Consider the following 19,436-nt stretch of genomic DNA (forward strand, 5'->3'; position numbering starts at 1 on the left):
ATAATATAAGTTGTGCTTCTCCCTAATATTTATTTTTTAAGAGATAAAAAATAACACCTCTAATTAGTAATGTTAACACTTAAATTAGAGTTATGCTAGGGTGAAGAAGAAAAATAAAATTAACTAAGCACTTAAATATACGATAACTAAATTATTTTTATAAGATATATCTAATTAAAATATTGATGAAATTTATAAATTTTTCGTAAATAAATTAACTATTTAAAATATAAATATCATTTTCATAATTATAGGCGTGAATGTTAATAAGTCATAAATTTCGATATGTTTTAACTAACCTTGATGGATATATAATTATAAAAGATAACAAATTTTATATAATAACTATGCAATGAACATTTTAAAATACAAATAATATTTTTTATTCAAATTTTAAGACGAAAACATTATTAAAAATATTTTATTATATGTTTGGATACTAACCCAGGATAAATTATAATTTCTCTATGTAAAGTTTACAAATAAATATAAAACATTATTAATACATATATAGTTGAAATTTTAAGGATTATATTATACAAATTTAAAATAATAATTTCTTTTTATAGTTTTATCATGAGATAAGAACAAGTAATTTGAATGTTGTAGACTTTGGATTATGTGTAGCTGTAGTTTAACATAAAGACAAATGATAAAACAATCATTGGTTTATCAATATTGTTATTAAATGTCATTTACTTTACTATTTAATAGATGTTAAATATATAAATCTTATGAAATTAAGCTTTTAAATATATATATGTCTTGGAATGTTTAATAAATATTGTGCATGTAGATTATATAAAACTAAACTTTTAAATATAAGTTAGGTTCAAATATTTTTGTTGATTTTGCGGACATATAAATCTAATGAATTTTTTTTTAAATATATATGAGTTTTTAGATATAACAAATATAAACTTTATAAAACTAAACTTGTACATATATATAAGTCACAAAATATTATACAAATATCGTAAATCTATAACATTATGAAACTCAAACCTTCAAACATATATGTGTTTCATAACATTTTATAAATACTATAAATATAGTCGATTAACGTTATAAAACTAAAATCTTTAAATATACGTGCATCTCAAAACGTTTTATAAGTGTCCACATACATTAATCTTATAATTAAGTCTTAAAAAGTTTCACAAGTGACACGCCACTCGCACCACATAATCCAAATCTTATAAGTAAGTATTAAAAAGTTTCACAAGTAACACGCCACTCGCACCACAGAATCCAAAAAATAATAAAATTATATATATATATATATATATATATATATATCACAGTAACCGAAAAACAGAGTCTTATCGGCGCCATTTTTGGTGTATTTTTTCTTTCTCTCTGTTGTGTGTCACTCTGTTATTCGATTCGATTCCTATTTTTGTTCTCCTCCTCGAAATTGAACTAATCCATTCAATTTCCCCTTTTTTCTCTTATCCATATCAAATAATTTTATCCATTTACACAGTACAAAACTGTACTGGAAATTCTACTTCAGCTCATTTCTACAGAGTTTTACATAGATGGTATTTTTTTTCCTGATTTGGGTTTGATCTGATCAGGAAAAGAAAGTTTTTTTTGGTTGTTTTGAGGTGAATTGTTGGTGGGTTTTTTGTTTCTTGAAGCTGAATTGGATGTGGGTTTTTGATTGTGGTTTGATCTAAATTGAGTTTTTTTTTTAATGGGTTTTGTAGTTTATGGGAGATGATTGGTTCCTGTGTTTAAATTGAGCTTAATTGGAAGTGGGGTTTTTGAACATTTTGATATTTCTCTTGATTAGGTTTGATCTGACCAAAAAATCAAGTTTTTTTTGATGTAGATTGGAGTTGAATTTTTGTAATTTATGGGAACTCATTTTGGTCCTGGTGTTTAAATTGAGCTGAATTTGAAGTGGGTTGTGGAAATTTTTGACAAATACTGGTGTCTGGTCACTGATTTGACCTTCTTATTGTTCAAACTCTGATGGGTGTTTTTTTTTGGCCTTAAAGCTACGTCAGATCATCAGATTGTGTCTTTATCAGCTGAGTTAACCTTTCTTGTAAGTGAAAGGTGATTAATAGTGGGAAGAGAGAGAGAGAGACAGAATAAAAAAGGTGTCTTTTGGGGATACTGCTATTAAAAAAATTGAAAGGGGACAATAGTTTTGATAGATCTGTTCTATATGTTAGTTGCAGTTATATTATTTTCATACTTGTAAGTTGTGATGTAGAGGATTGTTTCAGGAACTAATTATGTATGCATGATTGTTCAAGGGTTGCTGAAAAGTTCACAACTTTTTGGTGGATTAGATTAGATACGGACTGCTTTTGTAGTTGAAGTGAATTGGATTTCCATTAGCAGTCTGTTTATTGGAATTTCCCCCTTTTTTTGATTGTGTGATGATTGTGAAGTTGTTGGATTGAGGGAGGATATTAATACAGATTTGAATAGGGGAAATAGGGTGTTTGATTATTTAGTTGTTCTGGAGTGCTTACAGAATTTAGTCCGGGGCCTCGGGATGGGGTCCTGCTTGTCATCTGATAGCAGGAGTCCTCATCCTGGTTCTCCTGCATCTGCTATTAGGAAGAGGAAGAACTCAAAGAAGAGGTCGGGATCGCGGAATTCTTCCTTTGACTTTCATAAGGAAGAGCTTCTGCATAGGATTCCCGGGCGTATGTTCTTGAATGGTTCTAGTGAGGTGGCTTCACTCTTCAGTCAGCAGGGAAAGAAAGGGACTAATCAAGATGCTATGATTGTGTGGGAGGTTAGTCTTCAAATCTTGTCATGTTGTCTTTGTGAAACGGCGGTGATTAGTAATTGACTTGCAAATATTCATGATCACTAGAATGCATATGATCATGGCTGCAATGGAAAAAGCTCAAGGAGTTAAAATGTTTGTGTGGTAGTTATCTTTTAGATCCAAGTTTTGGTGCCTAATGATTGTTTTTTTGCTTCAGCCTGTACATTTCTTGAACACGTCACATCACCTGATTTATTGAGTAATACTTTCTTATTAAGTTTTGTGAGTAATTATGATGTTTACAACTTCTTTTTCTTGATAACTTGTTCAAAGGCCCTAAAATGTGTTCTCTGTTTACTTTTCTATAAGCTTGGTAGAGTTAGAGGGGACGAAAATGTACCTTTGAATTGACATCATTTTGTACTGATATGCTTTTTAATTTTTTTCATCTTGTGATATGTAGTTGTTATTGGCCATATATATAGTTGTATTACTTTCTCGTGATACTGTCTCAGTCTCATTAAACCTTATGTAACCGCGTTCTTAATCTGCTAAAAATATTAAATTCCAGAATTTCGGTTCCAGAGAAGATACTGTTTTCTGTGGTGTTTTTGATGGTCATGGTCCTTTTGGTCATATGGTTGCAAAACGAGTCAGAGATGCACTTCCCTTAAAGCTAAGCACACACTGGGAAGTTAATATAAAAAGTGAAGACGTTCTAAGAGAGATCAGTCTCAACACGGGGAGTAGCCTATATCCTGAGGATGCTGTCCTCATCTCTGCTGAGGAGTCGAGGCTCTCAATTGATGTTGAAGAGACTGAAAAACACGTAGAAGTGTTTCAGACATTGAAGGAGTCATTTCTGAAGGCGTATAAGGTTATGGATAGAGAACTGAGAAGCTATACCAATATCGACTGCTTCTGTAGTGGAACAACAGCAGTAACGCTAGTTAAACAGGTTCGTTGACATATTCATAAAGTTGAAGCTGGCTAGGTTTTCTGCCATTTTACTCTGTAGATGAACTCTGTTATTTGATTTTTGGTAGGGTGAGCATCTTGTTATTGGTAATGTTGGAGACTCTAGAGCTGTGCTGGGTACGAGAGGCGAGGATGATTCTCTCACTGCAGTGCAATTGACAGTAGATCTTAAGCCCGATTTACCAGGTGCATACATGTCTATATACAAACCTAAGCCGATTATTCAGCTTTCTCTTCTTTAAAGTAATAGCAGATGGAAGCTTCCCCCCATCTTTTTGAAACTTCTCCATTTTTCTAAGTTAAGCTTCTGCTGAAATCTTTATCAATTTTCTCCATAAAATTTTCTGTACCTCTCCCTGTTAAAAAAGTTTTTTCGAATTCTATTTGACGTGAGAAGTGAATAGGCAGTTATACGTCCCCTGTGTCTATGATTAATTATGTACTTCAATCACAGTTATGTTACGTAATTGTGTATCACAATGTTAACATGTAAAACAAAAGGAATGTGGTACAATTACTTGGAACTATCATCTATACAACAGTATTCTTGGAAGCAGAAATTTTCCTTTTTGATAAGTGATGTTTACTGATTTCTACTGATGCTTGCCTCACTATAGTGTTTTGTTAACTCTTCTTCTAAATTTACAGCTGAGTTTGAGAGGATTCGCAAATGTAAAGGGCGAGTGTTTTCTCTTCAAGATGAACCAGATGTTGCAAGAGTGTGGATGCCAAATAGCAACTCTCCTGGACTTGCCATGGCTCGTGCTTTTGGAGATTTTTGCCTCAAGGATTTTGGTGTCATCTCAGTACCTGAAATTTCTTGTAGGCGTTTATCCGAGAAAGATGAATTCATTGTTCTGGCGACAGATGGGGTATGATACTTGAATCCTGCTTTGGCATTACTTAGATTCACTATCTATCTTGTTGCTAGTTGAATTAATTTGATACTGGTTACAGATTTGGGACGTGCTTTCAAACGATGAAGTAGTAAATATTGTGGATTCGGCTTCATCCCGTTCATCTGCAGCTCGAGCACTTGTTGAAGAAGCCGTTCAAGCCTGGAAGATAACATACCCAACTTCTAAAGTCGATGACTGTGCTGTTGTCTGCCTCTTCCTCGATTCAAACTTGAATAATTTCTCTACTGCTTCTAGTACAGAAGACAACGACAAGTCTTTCATCTCAACGGAAATGAGTGAAGTTAGCTACAATATGGGTGGTGCCCTTAGTCCACCTGCATTGAATCGTTCCTGTACTCTTCGAGAAGGTGAAGAGGCTCCAGCAGTCAGCAATGAGGAAGCCTGGGAACAGGATGAGTTGCTACCTAAGACGGAAAAAGAATCGTGTGCTCTTGACGTGGTAGCTATTGGAGGATCAAAATCAAAGATGAAATAGTAAGAACTTGCCTTGCACCAGGCGCTTACACCAAACCAATGGATGCATGACATGTGTTTGCACATCGACTTTCCTCACTTTAACCATGGTTACCACATGTTTTCACCGCGTTAAAGCAGTTAACCATGGTCAGTCGCGTCTAGGTGTTAGTAAGTTTTTATGTCCAGGTGTGGATTCATTTCTGTCTTAATTTTTATCTTGTTAAGTTCTTATTATCAGTTCTTTTTACTGTAATAGTTCTTTCTCTATAGTATATGTAACAGTACTAGCTATTTACTTTTTGTTCTGTTAATTTTTTCTTGTAAGAAATTTTGCATGAGTATATGTTTATAAAGTTCTTTCTCTTCTTTACTTTCAATTGTGTAGATAAAATATTCGAATTTCGTTTCGAGCAAACTTTATTTTCGTTTTATAAAATCATGATATTACCTTGTAGAAAAAGTAAAGAAAAATATCAGATCTTGTTCAGGAGCTGAGCTCGAAGCTCAGATACGGATTTAGTCGAACTTAATAACTTTTGCCATCTATAGTCAAGTCATCTATGGGACATTCCAACAGAAATTACTTGACCAGCTGCTATATGAATGATTCTATACATATTAAAGCACATAAGAGAATCTTCTAATGATAATATGCCAGAGAAGGATCAGGAACGACGAATCTCATTATGATAAACAAGTCAATTTTGCAAGTTTGTTGTTACAGGATGTATATAGTACATGAATTTTCGATGTAGATGCTAACATAGTTGGTTCTCATCCTTCAGAAACTACAGGCGTAATAGGAGAATCTGTTGACAACAGGATCACCCTCAGATGATCAACTCAGTGGAAATTGAGAACGAATTAAGCAAATGGTTCTGTTTCTCCATCTTTCTTACTTGCTCCTACGAAACCAAGGTCGAAAAGACTAAAACCCCTTCGATTTTCTGAATGTTGATGGTGCAAAAATTACTCACTGTACAGCTGTTTCTGTTGTCACTTGAACAAATTGAACAAGATGGAGATGGTTATCAAGAAGGACGTGAAGAACTTTGTCGAATCCATCATAGGAGCTGAAGAAATATTGTGAGAAGACACTGTATACGCGCTACCAGAACTTTCCTCATATTTGAGTTTGATGGTTGAAGAACCTGAAATTAACAACACACACTTGAGGAGAAACTTAGAAACGATGGGTTAACATTTTGAATTCTCCAGACTTGTGTTAGCTGGGAAAGTAGAAGAAAGTTTATAGCTGAGTTATAAAGATATTCAAAGGCATAGTTCTTCCTTCTAGAGTTCCTAAATTCGGAAAATAATAAGCATTATTCCTCTCCTAATAAGTAGTAGTATCTAGTAATCGCCTAGTTTCTTATTCTTCAATGTGTTTTACCATCTGTTGCTTCACTTATTTGTAGTTTGTATCTTAATATTTTGCTGTCACTTTTTTCGTCTTGTAACCCTACTCTGGATAACTTCTCTTTTGAGTCGAGTGTAGACTATAGAATAACGTAGTTGATTAGCTATATATACTCACAGTCATATTCCGTCCAACCAATTGCCTGATTTTCAATATCATAAACAACTAGCTTGTTTGATAACACGAGATCTGCAACAAAATATCAAAATGTTACTTTTTTGACAGAATTATGTTACAGTATATCAAAACGTTGAAACAAACTATGTTGTAGGTGATTTCTTCCAATATATCCTAGTCTTGGTGGACAGAAGTATATGGTACTTTTCGCTGGTGGGACGTGGCCGGTATCCCATGAACTTAGTCGAGGTGCTAGCTGGCCGGGACACCCTGGTTATCAATTTTTTTTTATCACTTATCTCTAAGCATTACAAGCTTGACCAGCAACCAGATATATATTATCCTACATTCATTCATATTCCTCAAATGTCTTATCCAGTTCATGCTTGCTGAGGTAAGATTGATATGAAATATGTCTCAAGCAAGGACAAGACGAGCTTAATTTTCACGAACATGCTTCGATGAAAATTATAAGGATTTACTTCAGTTTAGATGCATTTCTCTTAACAGAAAGAGAAGGTGTCAAATAATACCTCCCAACAGAGTTATTTCATTTCCATCCTTTGTCTGCATTTTGCTGTCTTGCCAACCAATACACCACCTATTCTCCTGCAAAATTTTATCCAGAAACTGAGATAAGATTTCCGTGAGGTAACGGAATTGCAAGTTATATCGTCCATCCTGTTGCATTTCGCTTTTTCTGCACCCACACAACACACTTCACAAAACTTTTTGGCCCTATCCTCTGGTATGGAGCAATATAAATATACATGCAGACGTATAAACCAACAAAAAGGTAGAATAGAACATACGCGTTCATACTAGCTATACATGTCAAAGATAAATTTCAAGAAAGTATCAGGCTGGAATCTAACATGGTAACATAGAAGGCTATCATAATGCTGACGAGAGATTCTACGAGACAAATCTGAAGGCCTAAAATAATGATTGCTAGGTTGACAATGGCTCGAGAACCTAAGAACTGCTATTGTAACAAGAAACAAATCCAAATATTTTTTTTTAATATTGAAAAAGAAAGTCTTCTTGGGAAAAATAATAAACTCCATCTGATTGAATTAGAAAAGAGCTAAAGAACTTCAGCATATTTGGAGTACTTACTTCGATTTGGAAAAGATAATCGTGGGGATAAACTGTCAAAGGAAGCGAATCTGCAAACCGAAAGTTTACAACTGGGAACCCATCATCAATTCTGCACCAGCGGAGGTAGAGGAAAGTTAAAGACAATTGAGTTTATAAGTTATGGTAGGCATTTTATCTGACTTGTCCTATTTAGTCTCTTATAGAACTACACTAAGAGAACATTCATGTTTTCAGCAGTATTCTTTCCTTATTAACAATCCTCGTATAAATATACCAAATCCAATAAATCCAACCATACTCTTCCCCTTATTCCCTCCCATTCACTCCAAAAATAAAATATTCCTCCATCCCAAAAAAAAAAAAAAAGATACGGAGAGCTCTCTCCAAAAAGCATAAATTTGCAAATATATTTGGAGTGACCAAAATAGAAAATAAGTTAACAAACATTAGTAGTATACACAGTTTTAGCGTATAGTCTTCCTTACTGTATCAGTGTACATACTCAATAGCGAAAAGGAGAAGATCTGACATACCAAACCTTTGACAGAAAAAAATATGAAACTCACACGAGTGGCCAGAAAGAATCTTACTTCCCAGTGTAGTCAAAGCAGTGGAAACTCTGCTCAACAAGACGAATATTCAACTGTGGGTGCCGTTCAATCAGCTATGCCAACAGTGAGAAGGAAAAAATCAAGCAGAAAGGTTAAAAATATATCCACGCATACATGTGGTGTAAAGCTCTCTAACAAATAAGCCAATTACATTATTTCTGAAATTAATGTCTGTACTTACCTTGTCCATGAGAGTACTGTAGACCTTGTGTGGAAGATAAGCTAAGGTTGTTCCACTGTCAACTATTGCCATAGTTGTGGGAATATCTAGAACATGACCATCAACCTCAATTCCTTTCATAATAACACTATAATGTGGCCTAAAGAGGAGACATATATTTTAACTGAGTTCAGAATAGTGGACAAATGGAGAGGTTAAAATCATGTAATCAAAGCACAAAAATAAATAAACAAAATACAACAGAAGTCACAATTTCTATAATTCAGACTTGAAACTGACTAAGTAAATATATGCACCATCAGCGAGTGAGTCGAGAGAGTTTTAAACTCCTTAAATCTACATGGTAGATTTTTTGCAAATCGAGTAGTAATGTATCCAGTGATAGTACTCGACAATCTGCATTGAACTACTTTATAAATCAAAAGGTCAATATTTATCTCCTCGTTTCAATATGGTGAGTGTCTTAAGGGCTCTAACTTGATTTTTCACTACCAAGGTGCAGTGCCAGCTCTAACAATGTCTCCATCAGGCTGTAGTTACAGTGGAATCATATATCACCCTTCTTTTCCCTCATTTGTCGCAAAAAGAGGGAGAGGGGAATACATTACTTGAGTGCACAAAAACTTCTTAAATTCATTGCTAGATCAAGCACATAAATAGAATGAGAATTGAACAAGCAGATGTGCGAACGATAAGAGAATATACAAATGTACAATGTCATGCAGTAGCACGCGTACTTATACCACATAGGGACCACTTCGATAGGCTATGATGATGTTCATGGCAGTTTCGGCTTTGGTGATGATAGATCCGAAAGAGGAGTTTCGCTAAAGCTTTCGATTTGGTCGTAGCTAACTACTGTACTTTATTCATCCCTAGTAAAATATCTATCTTTTCTTATTAGTCCGTCTCAGTTTTGCTTCCTGAAAAGAAAAATTACATGGAAGCCATTTCACTTGTAATAACTCTATATATTTTTCTTTATTTCATTCTATCAAATTAATATATCACCCTACATGTTCTACAAAAATTATTAAGCATATCAATTTTCAGATCTATTCTTAATAAATGTGGAAGTTGAATTAAGACATACAATTTCATTTGGAGGCACAGAGATGCAAATATTGGTTCAAACAGATTTTATCATAACATTTGGCATACAGTGTTTGAGCATTGTATATTTACCATCATTTTGTTTAATAAAGTATTTACCATCATTCCTTTTAATAAGGAAAGAAGGGGTAAAACTAAAAATACTTACGCATCTGGGACTAATGGTGTTGTATTTACTTTTGGATTAACTACTGGTCCAATGGTGAATATGCCACCTCCATTCTTTCCATTTAGGCAATGTGCAAATATTTTCTTAACCTTCCCACTGGCAGCTAGCTGCGAAATTACAGATGAACTTGCTTGTCCAAAACCAAGTATTCCATCAACTGCTTGATTAGATGCACCTAGCTCTCCAGATTGTCTAGATGAGCACCTATGTTGGATAAAAATGATGTAAACTACTACATGTCATCAAGAGATAAATTACATGCCGAGTGTATGCAAACCTTACCCGTACCTCGTAGAGATAGAGAGGTTGCTTCTGATAGACTCTCAACAATAATAGGCATATTTAGTTTTATATTTTAATCACAAGGATTAAAAACTTACCCAAATGATATTGACCCGTTCATCAACGTTGTTTGTAGGTCTCCTGAAACTTGCTCAAACTGCATATCATCCTTCACAAAGAATCCAGCTGTTGAGCTACCATCTCCATAACTAACCTGAAAATCACATGGCATTCCAGTCCTGCAATCCGAGTAGGGAGTATTGAGCATGCAAAATTCTTCGTCACAAGAAACAGATTTCCCAGTTGCAGAGGCTTTCGGGTCATATTTCATCAAGTCTATCTGTAAGGTAACGACTAAGATGAGAATATAATTGGGAAAAGAGGTCGAGAATATCAAGCGACTAACTACAAATAATAGAACCAACATCCATTTTATGCACAAAGAAAGACAAGTGACACATGTATTGGAAGAAGAATCATACCCCAAGGTCGCTTTTTGTAGGACATCCCTCACAGCTGGCACAGTTCACCCATAAAATGTCACTTCCAGTATCAACCTGGACATGAAAATCCCTTGAAGGATTTCCAATAGATATCTTAGTGTAATAGAGCCTGCATCATTTACATACAAGGAAAATGCATAACCATAATGGCACATGATAGTATGAGCATTCATAATATCTCCACTGCCACAATCTGAAGTTATGCCCTGCACGTAAGCAACACTTTTTTTTTGATAACCAATGCCTGCCACCTCCCAACATCGACAGGTGACAGGTAATGGTAGACAAGGTTAAGACATATGGGAAGAAATACCTAGTGTTTTTGTCTTTGCTGGGATTTGAACCTAAAACTTGGTTCTTAACTCACTTCATTGACCACTAGGTCACTACTTGGGCGCGTACTTTTATTTTTTCTTTGGTGGAGAAGTTGTGAGGGGGGCTTCATAATAAACTACGAACTTTAAAAGTTAATGTGGTTAAAAAGCCCAAGTACTAAGCTAAGCAAAGAAGCCATGATATCAGTTAGTCATAACGTTGAGAAGCAAAGCTTCATGCTTTCTTAAAACATCTACACCTTGTCCTCCTCTTTTAGAAGAATAAATACAAGAACCAACCAATATCATCATTCAAATTATCAACAATCAAACCTTTAACTGTTTCAACCCTTTAGATAATGCAAATAAGATAATTTGATAGAGAAAACATCAAACCAGAATTTGAAATTTGTAGTATATGAAATAATAAACATGGATCAAATTGGAAGAGTGTCATATAAATTAGAACAAACACCGAGAGATAGTAAGAATTATCAAAAACCTGTAAAGGAAATAACTTTCCACACAACAACAATATCTATTCCTCAATCCCAAGCAAGAAAATGTTTTCGTGTAGCTAATCAATTCGAGTGTTCTCTTCACTCGAGTAAATGTGATTGGGTTTAAAAGGAAATGACTTCCCATACACTATCAAAACTTGCGACATGATAAATTAGGAGGGAGATAGAGAGCACTAATTATGAATAAAACCATGCAAAGGCAATAACTTTGCCTACAGAGACAAAGTGCAGACACGATAAATGTTGAATAGTATCGAGTTAAAATCCTAACAGAGGCAGAAGGAAAACACTAGTCATTTCTTCCCATCTGCCCAAGCCACAATCGACAAAGTTACCAGATATCTTTGCAGCAAAGATGGATGTAGCAAATAAGGGCAGTAATAGTGTTCTCAAAAGCAAAAGAGCACAAATAAAACATGATACTTAATGAAACAAGGCGCAAAGGGAGAAAATAAATATAAATACATATGTCTAGTCCAAGACTAATAATTATAAGCATGAACGCCAAATATGAACACAAAAATTCAATTTTTTTAACGATAAGCTGAAATATCAATAGTTTAATGCCTCACCTCTCAAGGAAAAACATGCTATAGAACCTGACAACGACACTAAAACACACATTAAACTAAGCAAAGCACTCAAAACATTTTTAGCCTCCTTCAGGGCTAAACGCGCCTTTGACAACACAAGGCCGGAGCTAGCTTTATGGTTACAAGTTTAGCAGAAAACCAAGAAATTTAGGCTCAAAATCTTGTATTCATCTTAAAAATTCATTTAACATGCACAAATAATCTATATATCAATCCATAACCCATAAACTAAAAATCCTAGCTCCCAGCTGGCCTAAATATGAGATGAAATTGACAGCCCGATACACTAAGCTCCCGCTATATACAAACTATGAGGAAGAGCCCAAACACAAGGGTCTATTAACCTACATTTCTGCAAGAGCCTATTTCCACAACTCGAACCCAAAAAAACACGAAAATAAACAGAGAAAGGGAACTAACGCAGCATCAGTAGGCAATCCATTTCCACCCAATTTGAAATCAATAACAGTAAGCATTCTGCTATGGCGTCGATTATCATGAGCTTTAAGATCATTCAAAATCGACCCATTACCATTCCTCCCACCATATTTATGCTTCACATTAAAAACCAAATTTTCCCCTTTCACATCTACACCATAACCCATCAAAATCAACAACAAAATCAAACACCCATTTCTCAAATCACCCATTTTCTTCCAAATTTCCTTCAAATTATGCAATATAAACACAACCCCACCTCTCAAATTGCATTTTCTGTACGTATATACATTCTTGTTATACGTACAGATATTTTTTTTTTTTTTGAAATTTGAGAAGGAAGAGAAAAAGGAAGGACTTTTTTCAATTTTTTTTCTTTTTCCTTATATTACTCTTGAAAAAATTGTAACAAGAATATGGAATTATACGAGTAATATAATTTTTTTTCTTCAATGGAGAAAAAGACAAGTGGATTATTGTTCATAATTTTGGTGAACAGAAGAAGAAGAAGAAAAGGTACTATCTTTTTGGCCGAGAATGCAGGGAAAAAAAAAGCAGCTTTTTCTGAGAAAAATGTCACTGGTCGGTCCTAATTTTTTTTTAACAGTTCGATTAAATTTTGATTCACGATTAATTAATATATAAATAAATATAAAATATCCTTTTCGTTAGCCCAAAAAAAAAAACACGTTATAAATCTGATCAGAAACAAAGAAAGAATCCAAATTCTATATGGCTTTATTGTTATCATGGAGACCATCTTCTGCTTATAATATCAGTTTTCCATTTACAATGAAGAATACATCTTCTTCTAAATCTGCAAAAATGGGGTCTTTTAGCACTATTAGCTGCAGTATCACTTCTTCATCAGCATCAACAATGGTGGCTCAGAGGAAACTTCCAATTTTGCTTTTTGATGTTATGGATACTATTGTTCGTGACCCTTTTTACCATGATGTCCCTGCCTTCTTCAGGTGTTTACTATGTTGAATTTCAATTTTCCCCCTTTTACTTTTGACTTTAAAGATCCAATTTTTATGTTGTCTTGTTATGTTGGAATTCTCGAATTTGCTGTGGAATAGCTTTATGTTGAATTTCAGTTTGCCCCTTTTTACAGTTGACCTTAAAAATCCCATTTTTATGTTGTCTTGTTATGGTGGAGTTCTTAAATTTGATGAGTCAATAGCTCAATAGGTATTTACTATGTTGAGTTTCAGTCTGTTGAGTTTAAAGATCCCATTTTTATGTTATCTTGTTATGCTGGATTGTTGAATTTGATGAGTCAATAACTCAATGGGTAGCCAAGGGTGTATCAGAAATAGTCTTTCTACCTCCGAGGCAGGGATAAGGTTTTCGTACACTTTATCTCTCCGGACTCCATTTTGTGGGACTTTAGGGGTATGTTGTTGTTGTTGTTGTAATAACTCAATGGGTTTTTAGTATGTTGAACTCCACTTAGCTCCTTTACTGTTTTCTGATGTTTCTTTTGACTTTAAAGGTTATCATTTTTATGCTGGAATTCTTGAATTACTCAGTCAGTAAGTCAATATTAATCAACTATTTCTTAATGGGGTGGGATATATGAATCTTCTGTTACTATTTCACTGGGGCCCAAATCAATTCTTGAATTGCTATGTATAAGAAATTAGCAGATGGAGTTTTGACCTTTGACCCCTCCATTGGAGACACAAAGAAGTAAAAGAGAGAAAAAAAAAAGAAGGGAAAAAGAAAGTTGTAGCCACTTGAGCTTGATTAGAATTTGACTACTGATCTGTGTAATTTGACTTCTGATCTCTGTGAGTATGTATATTTAGTGTATGATTTAAGCGAGTATACAAACAAAACAACTATGCCTTAGTCCAAAACAAGTTGAAGTCGGCTATATGAATCTTTATTATTCCATTTAAGCTCCATTCATGTAAAGTTTATAAGTGAGTATACAAGATAGGTTATTTTGGGACACTTCTCCAATTTGAGGAGAAGTGGAAAAACTATAAGAAAAGAAGTTGTAACTGCTAGGAAAGAAATTAAGATATACTTTTTCTTGCACAAATTCATTCACCTTATGGTTAAAGTTCATAATCTTAATTGTAGAGTAAGATATCTTGATCTTCTGCATGTCATAACATTCAAATCTTCCTTGTAATTGGAAAATTATCTTCACATCGATATATGTAGTAATATTTTTGCCTTTGATTGTTGTGGACTTCCCTGTTTTAAGATTTTAACCACGGCGAATATGGTCCCACGTTCTTGCATGCTTGAAAGCCAAGTGAGCATTTCATATATGTGTAAACGAAATAGTTTATTGTTAGATCAATCAACTTATAATGTTGCTCAGCATATTGTGAACAGCATGTTGTATAATTCTTAAAACGTGTAATTCCTAAACAGTCAAGGTAGAAGCCCCCTACTTCAGCTGGCATATGTAACTTAACTCAGATAGTTGAATTACATATCTTACTTGTCACGAAACTACTACTACTCATCTTGCAACAGTATTTCGGAACCCCTTCTATTGCAACAGGCAAATACCGGTTATTTATGAATACCGAATTCATTCCATCTCAGGTTGATGTAATCTCTTCTGGTAACGGTCCAGTGCTGCTTTGGGCTCCTTTTATCTCGTTTCTTTTTATTATTTTTCGTTCAAACCAGACCAGATTTTGTTCTTTTCTCCTTTAGCTTCTAAATTTTTGTCCTGTTTCAAATTGAGATTTTTTATTCAGAATGTCAATGAAAGAATTGCTGGAAAGCAAGCATCCAACTTCCTGGATTGAGTTTGAAAAAGGCCTTATCAGTGAGGTACATTGAGAAGTATGCTTCAAGAAGTTCGACATTTTAATGGAGGCATATTACTATACATTTTGTTTCTCTTTTATCTCGAAAAATGTAGATTATGATTGTTCTCTTTTCTGAATTTATAAAAGTATGTTGTACTACTCTTTTCAGGAGGAGTTGACTAGGAAATTCTTCAAGGATGAAAGATCTTTTGATATGGAAGGTATGTTAGACATTCTCGGATGTCAGCACCTTATCACACAGTATCCTACAACTTCACGACATAATTATGAAGTATAAATTTTGACACGATGAGTTCATATTTTCATTTGAGCTCATGCTTCAGTAAATCTGTCCGTTGTTCTCTCTCAATCTTTTCTTAATATGAAAAGGAGATGCAAAATTTGAAACAAAATGTTAAATGGTATAAGATGTTGGCCATGCCTCAACCATTTATTCTTGTCTGAATGAGTAAAGTCGACCAGGAAATGCAGAATGGCCTTATTGCTAAAACTGATGTATAAAGAATACTCTCAACTTCTTTTCCGTGAAGATCCTACCATCATTTCCTAATTGTTCCTTCATCTTCTGCATGCGTTAGTTTGATCAATGAATGTTAGCGGAAGGTTGATTTAATTGTTACTTCTTCAATAAATTAGTATCTTTTGTTTGTTCATTGTGAACTGAAAACCCACTTTTTTTCAGGTCTCAAAAACTGTATGAGAAGACGATATTCCTACCTTGAAGGTGTTGAAGGATTATTGAATTCTTTGAAAAAAAATGGCTATGAAATCCATGCTTTCACAAATTATCCAATCTGGTATGACAACAACTACGCCTCCGTCCCAAACAAAGATGTAGTTGGTTATATAATTTCTTGCTTACCATGATACTCCATATAAACTCGTCTGAGGCCAATATTATACAAAATAATAATAATCATTCAAGCCTTCGTTACTTTCAAAATACAATCATTCAAGTGTGACAAACTTTGTTCTTTCAGGTACCAGATGATTGAGGACGAGCTTAAACTCTCAAATTACCTATCTTGGACATTTTGTTCCTGTATATTTGGTATTTTTCTCTTTACCTTCACAAACTTTCTATCGCTCAACTTTTGTTTGATCAAGATTTCAGTAATCGAACCGTGAAAGCATCCATTAGTGCTTGTATTAGGATTGACTGACTACTTCACAGCCATTGGGGTGCAGTCCTTTCCCGGGCCTTGCTGACACGGGATGCCTTGTGCACCGGGCTGCCCTTCAATATTCCATTGTTGATGTGGCTAGCTCCTGTTTTTTTTTTTAATAACGGTAACTGAGATGTGGCTGGCTCCTTATGTATTCCTCATATGTAGAGTTTTGGGATGCTTACACAAGCAACCTGAGGCAGATCCGGGATTTCATTTATGGGTTCTGGATCACAATCTTTATTATTTACTCGGTTCTGGATCACAATCTGTATGCTTAACGGGTCGAGTATCTATCTAGATGTGCTCTACAAGTTTAATAATAAAGTTCAATTTTACAGTCAAATTGCTGTTTTGAAACTTGGTTCATGAAGACTCAGAACTCAAATGCTGATCTTTTTATCCTATTTTTCTGTTGTACTGCATCTCAAATTTGTGAAGTTTCGGATGCTGATCTGCTTTTGTTCCTTGTTGAAAAGTTCCGTAACCTTAAACTTGTGGAGTGGTGACACGTAAACATAATATGAAGTGTGAATTTGATTGGAGCATAGACCTGACTTATTTCATATGTTTACAGGAAAACGGAAGCCTGATCCCGATTTTTATTTAGAAGTTGTAAAGCATCTCAATGTAAATGCTTCCAACTGCATTTTTGTTGATGACAGGTATGTCCCAATAATAGTGTATGCTTTTAAGCTATGTTGCTCGAGCTCTTCAGAACTATTGTAGTACGCTGTACGCTTGTCAGATAACTGATAACGAGTCATCCCTAACAATGTACAGTAGTTATCCTTTGACCACAAAGTTGAGTTTGGCCTCGATATGATTTTCATATCACCACTATATAGACAGAGTCCGCGTCTTGGATGCATCACCACGTCCTTGTTATTTGTCGACTTCTATTCATATTTAGAATTTTATACATGAAAAATGCAGTTCTATCTGCTCATTACAGTAACCTGGACTTCAAAAAAGGTCCAATGTTTCTCACGCGAGTTGTATCATTGATCGTTTAGGATGGGGAACGTTGAAGCTGCAATTGAACTCGGACTTAAAGGCCTTCAATTCAAGAATGCAGATTTGTTGCGGAAGGACTTATCTCTCCTCGGTGTCGATATATCAACAAATGAAAGTCAAGATCTGATTGAATGTTCATCATAAGATTATATATCATGATAGTTCTGTGTTTTTTTTTATTCTGAACATTTGTTCTTGCGGAACAGTTCCTCAAAATATGTCACAATTTTAGGCCTAAAAAGAGTTGTATATTGTATGTATAATAAATGTATACAACCAACTTGACAAGTGAAAGGACATCAGACAATGTAAATGTCATCTAGAATTATTTTTAAATTGGGCCTTCTTACCAAGCCACTTATCCATCTAAAAGTTCATTTTGATTAGTACTAAGTAGGCGTTTAGCCATTCGATATCATATAAAGGAACTGTGAGATGGAATCAATGTTAAGATATGTGCTTTTACGTTGATTCTATCTCATGATTCCATATCACGAGATGTGATTGCATATTCTCCAAAAACCATGATATGGAAATTTCATATCATGATTTGAGATATTTTTAATACAAAAATTGATCCACAAGTTTATATTTTGTTAAAATAACTCTACATTTATATCTACTGACTGTTTATATTTTATACGTAAATAAAATTTATAATGACATCATAACTTTTTAAAATTTATCATTCTCACCGACAAAAAAATTTATTCTCACCAGTATATAGTCACTTTAACTCACACCAATCGATTGTTAAGTAATATTAAAGAATAGTACACTACAATTTATGTTCAATTTTTTTATTGAATTAAAATTTGATGAATTAAAATAAGAATATATATATATATATATAGTCACTCATTGATCATTAAGATTTTACAAATCTCAAAATATGGTATGTAATTTAATTGTGATTTTAAATATTCAATTATTCCAAAAAAAGTATTGACTTTTTTTTTTCAAAATTCAAAATATTATAATAAGTTTATTGCCATATTGGGTCATATATTAAGATTTACTTGAAATTATTCATTATTAACAAGTCTCATTATACATCTATAAATATAAATTCATTGTCCCTCTTTTTAACTTCACAATTTATTCTTCTTTTTATTTGTGGGTCAAATATGACTAAAAATTCAGATGAATTGGGAAATGAAAAGAAAGCAAGAGACATAGCTGATTTGTTCAAAACAGCAAAAGAATTATCAATTTTATGTGGAATACTTATTTCAATAATTATTTTTAATCCTGGAGAATTTGTTCCTACTATGTGGCCAAATGAATTTGAGGCTAAGACTATACTCACAAGGTATTTAGGTTTCTCCGAAGATGAAAGGCGAAAAAAGTTAGTTGAACACGAGACTTATCTGGCAAAAAAATTGATTGATCGGAAACTAATTATTGAAGAAAAAATGAGAAGAAACGAGGAAAATAAATTGAATTTCATGTTCAAACAATTATATGACAGAAAGGTTAAAATATCTGAACTTAAACTTGATGCGAAGGAAATAAGAGGACTGTTAAAGTTGTCCGCTGCTACAAGGGCTCAACTTGATGAAAGGAAGAAACAATTTGATCAACAAGCTCAAAATTTTCAACCTGCATCGCTTCTCTGTAATTTCGATTCGACAACAAAGAATGAGATGGATTATAGCGATTTTAATGTTGATACATCGTTGAGTTTGTCAAGTGGAAGAGGTATTAAACGTGGACGAAATGATTGATCATATTATAATTTCTATGTGAAAGCTATGTTATATAAGTGGTAAGAAATGTAATAGTGCTATTCGATCATCCTAAATATATATGTAACATTTAGGGATCTATTAAATTAAATTACATTTCAATTATTATATTTCTTTTTGCGTTATAGCAGTGATTTATTAGAAATTTATTTTTCTTAATTATGTTATAACTTTTTAAAATATAAATATTACGATTTTATACTATTATTTAATGATAAAAATAGTATTGAATGTAGTTAATTTGCTA

The 19,436-nt window shown here is 33.8% G+C and overlaps 4 protein-coding genes across 4 annotated transcripts; 3 read left to right on the forward strand and 1 right to left on the reverse strand.

Annotated features, from left to right (window-relative positions):
* Positions 1-1,298: 1,298 nt before the first annotated feature.
* On the forward strand, positions 1,299-5,461 carry LOC107020597 (probable protein phosphatase 2C 33). Its single transcript, XM_015221028.2, has 5 exons — positions 1,299-2,761; positions 3,309-3,695; positions 3,784-3,901; positions 4,364-4,587; positions 4,673-5,461. The coding sequence occupies exons 1-5, from the start codon at positions 2,516-2,518 to the stop codon at positions 5,108-5,110; spliced, it is 1,413 nt and encodes a 470-aa protein (XP_015076514.1). The 5' UTR covers positions 1,299-2,515; the 3' UTR covers positions 5,111-5,461.
* A 293-nt stretch (positions 5,462-5,754) lies between these two features.
* Positions 5,755-12,985, reverse strand: LOC107020532 (aspartic proteinase-like protein 2). Its single transcript, XM_015220938.2, has 10 exons — positions 12,437-12,985; positions 10,568-10,697; positions 10,184-10,425; positions 9,783-10,007; positions 8,522-8,660; positions 8,320-8,393; positions 7,748-7,838; positions 7,162-7,237; positions 6,629-6,700; positions 5,755-6,242 (listed from the first exon to the last, which is right to left on the reverse strand). The coding sequence occupies exons 1-10, from the start codon at positions 12,664-12,666 to the stop codon at positions 6,088-6,090; spliced, it is 1,434 nt and encodes a 477-aa protein (XP_015076424.1). The 5' UTR covers positions 12,667-12,985; the 3' UTR covers positions 5,755-6,087.
* A 133-nt stretch (positions 12,986-13,118) lies between these two features.
* LOC107020533 (flavin mononucleotide hydrolase 1, chloroplatic) lies at positions 13,119-17,759 on the forward strand. The gene is made up of 7 exons (XM_015220939.2): positions 13,119-13,428; positions 15,184-15,259; positions 15,407-15,458; positions 15,941-16,055; positions 16,239-16,309; positions 17,002-17,089; positions 17,441-17,759. Exons 1-7 carry the CDS (start codon positions 13,187-13,189, stop codon positions 17,583-17,585), a joined length of 789 nt encoding a protein of 262 aa, XP_015076425.1. The 5' UTR covers positions 13,119-13,186; the 3' UTR covers positions 17,586-17,759.
* Positions 17,760-18,568: 809 nt separating this feature from the next.
* Positions 18,569-19,168, forward strand: LOC107019790 (agamous-like MADS-box protein AGL90). Its single transcript, XM_015220162.1, has one exon. The coding sequence runs from the start codon at positions 18,569-18,571 to the stop codon at positions 19,166-19,168; it is 600 nt and encodes a 199-aa protein (XP_015075648.1).
* Positions 19,169-19,436: the final 268 nt, after the last annotated feature.

Source organism: Solanum pennellii, chromosome 5 (assembly GCF_001406875.1).
Source record: "Solanum pennellii chromosome 5, SPENNV200".
Lineage (NCBI taxonomy): Eukaryota > Viridiplantae > Streptophyta > Magnoliopsida > Solanales > Solanaceae > Solanum > Solanum pennellii.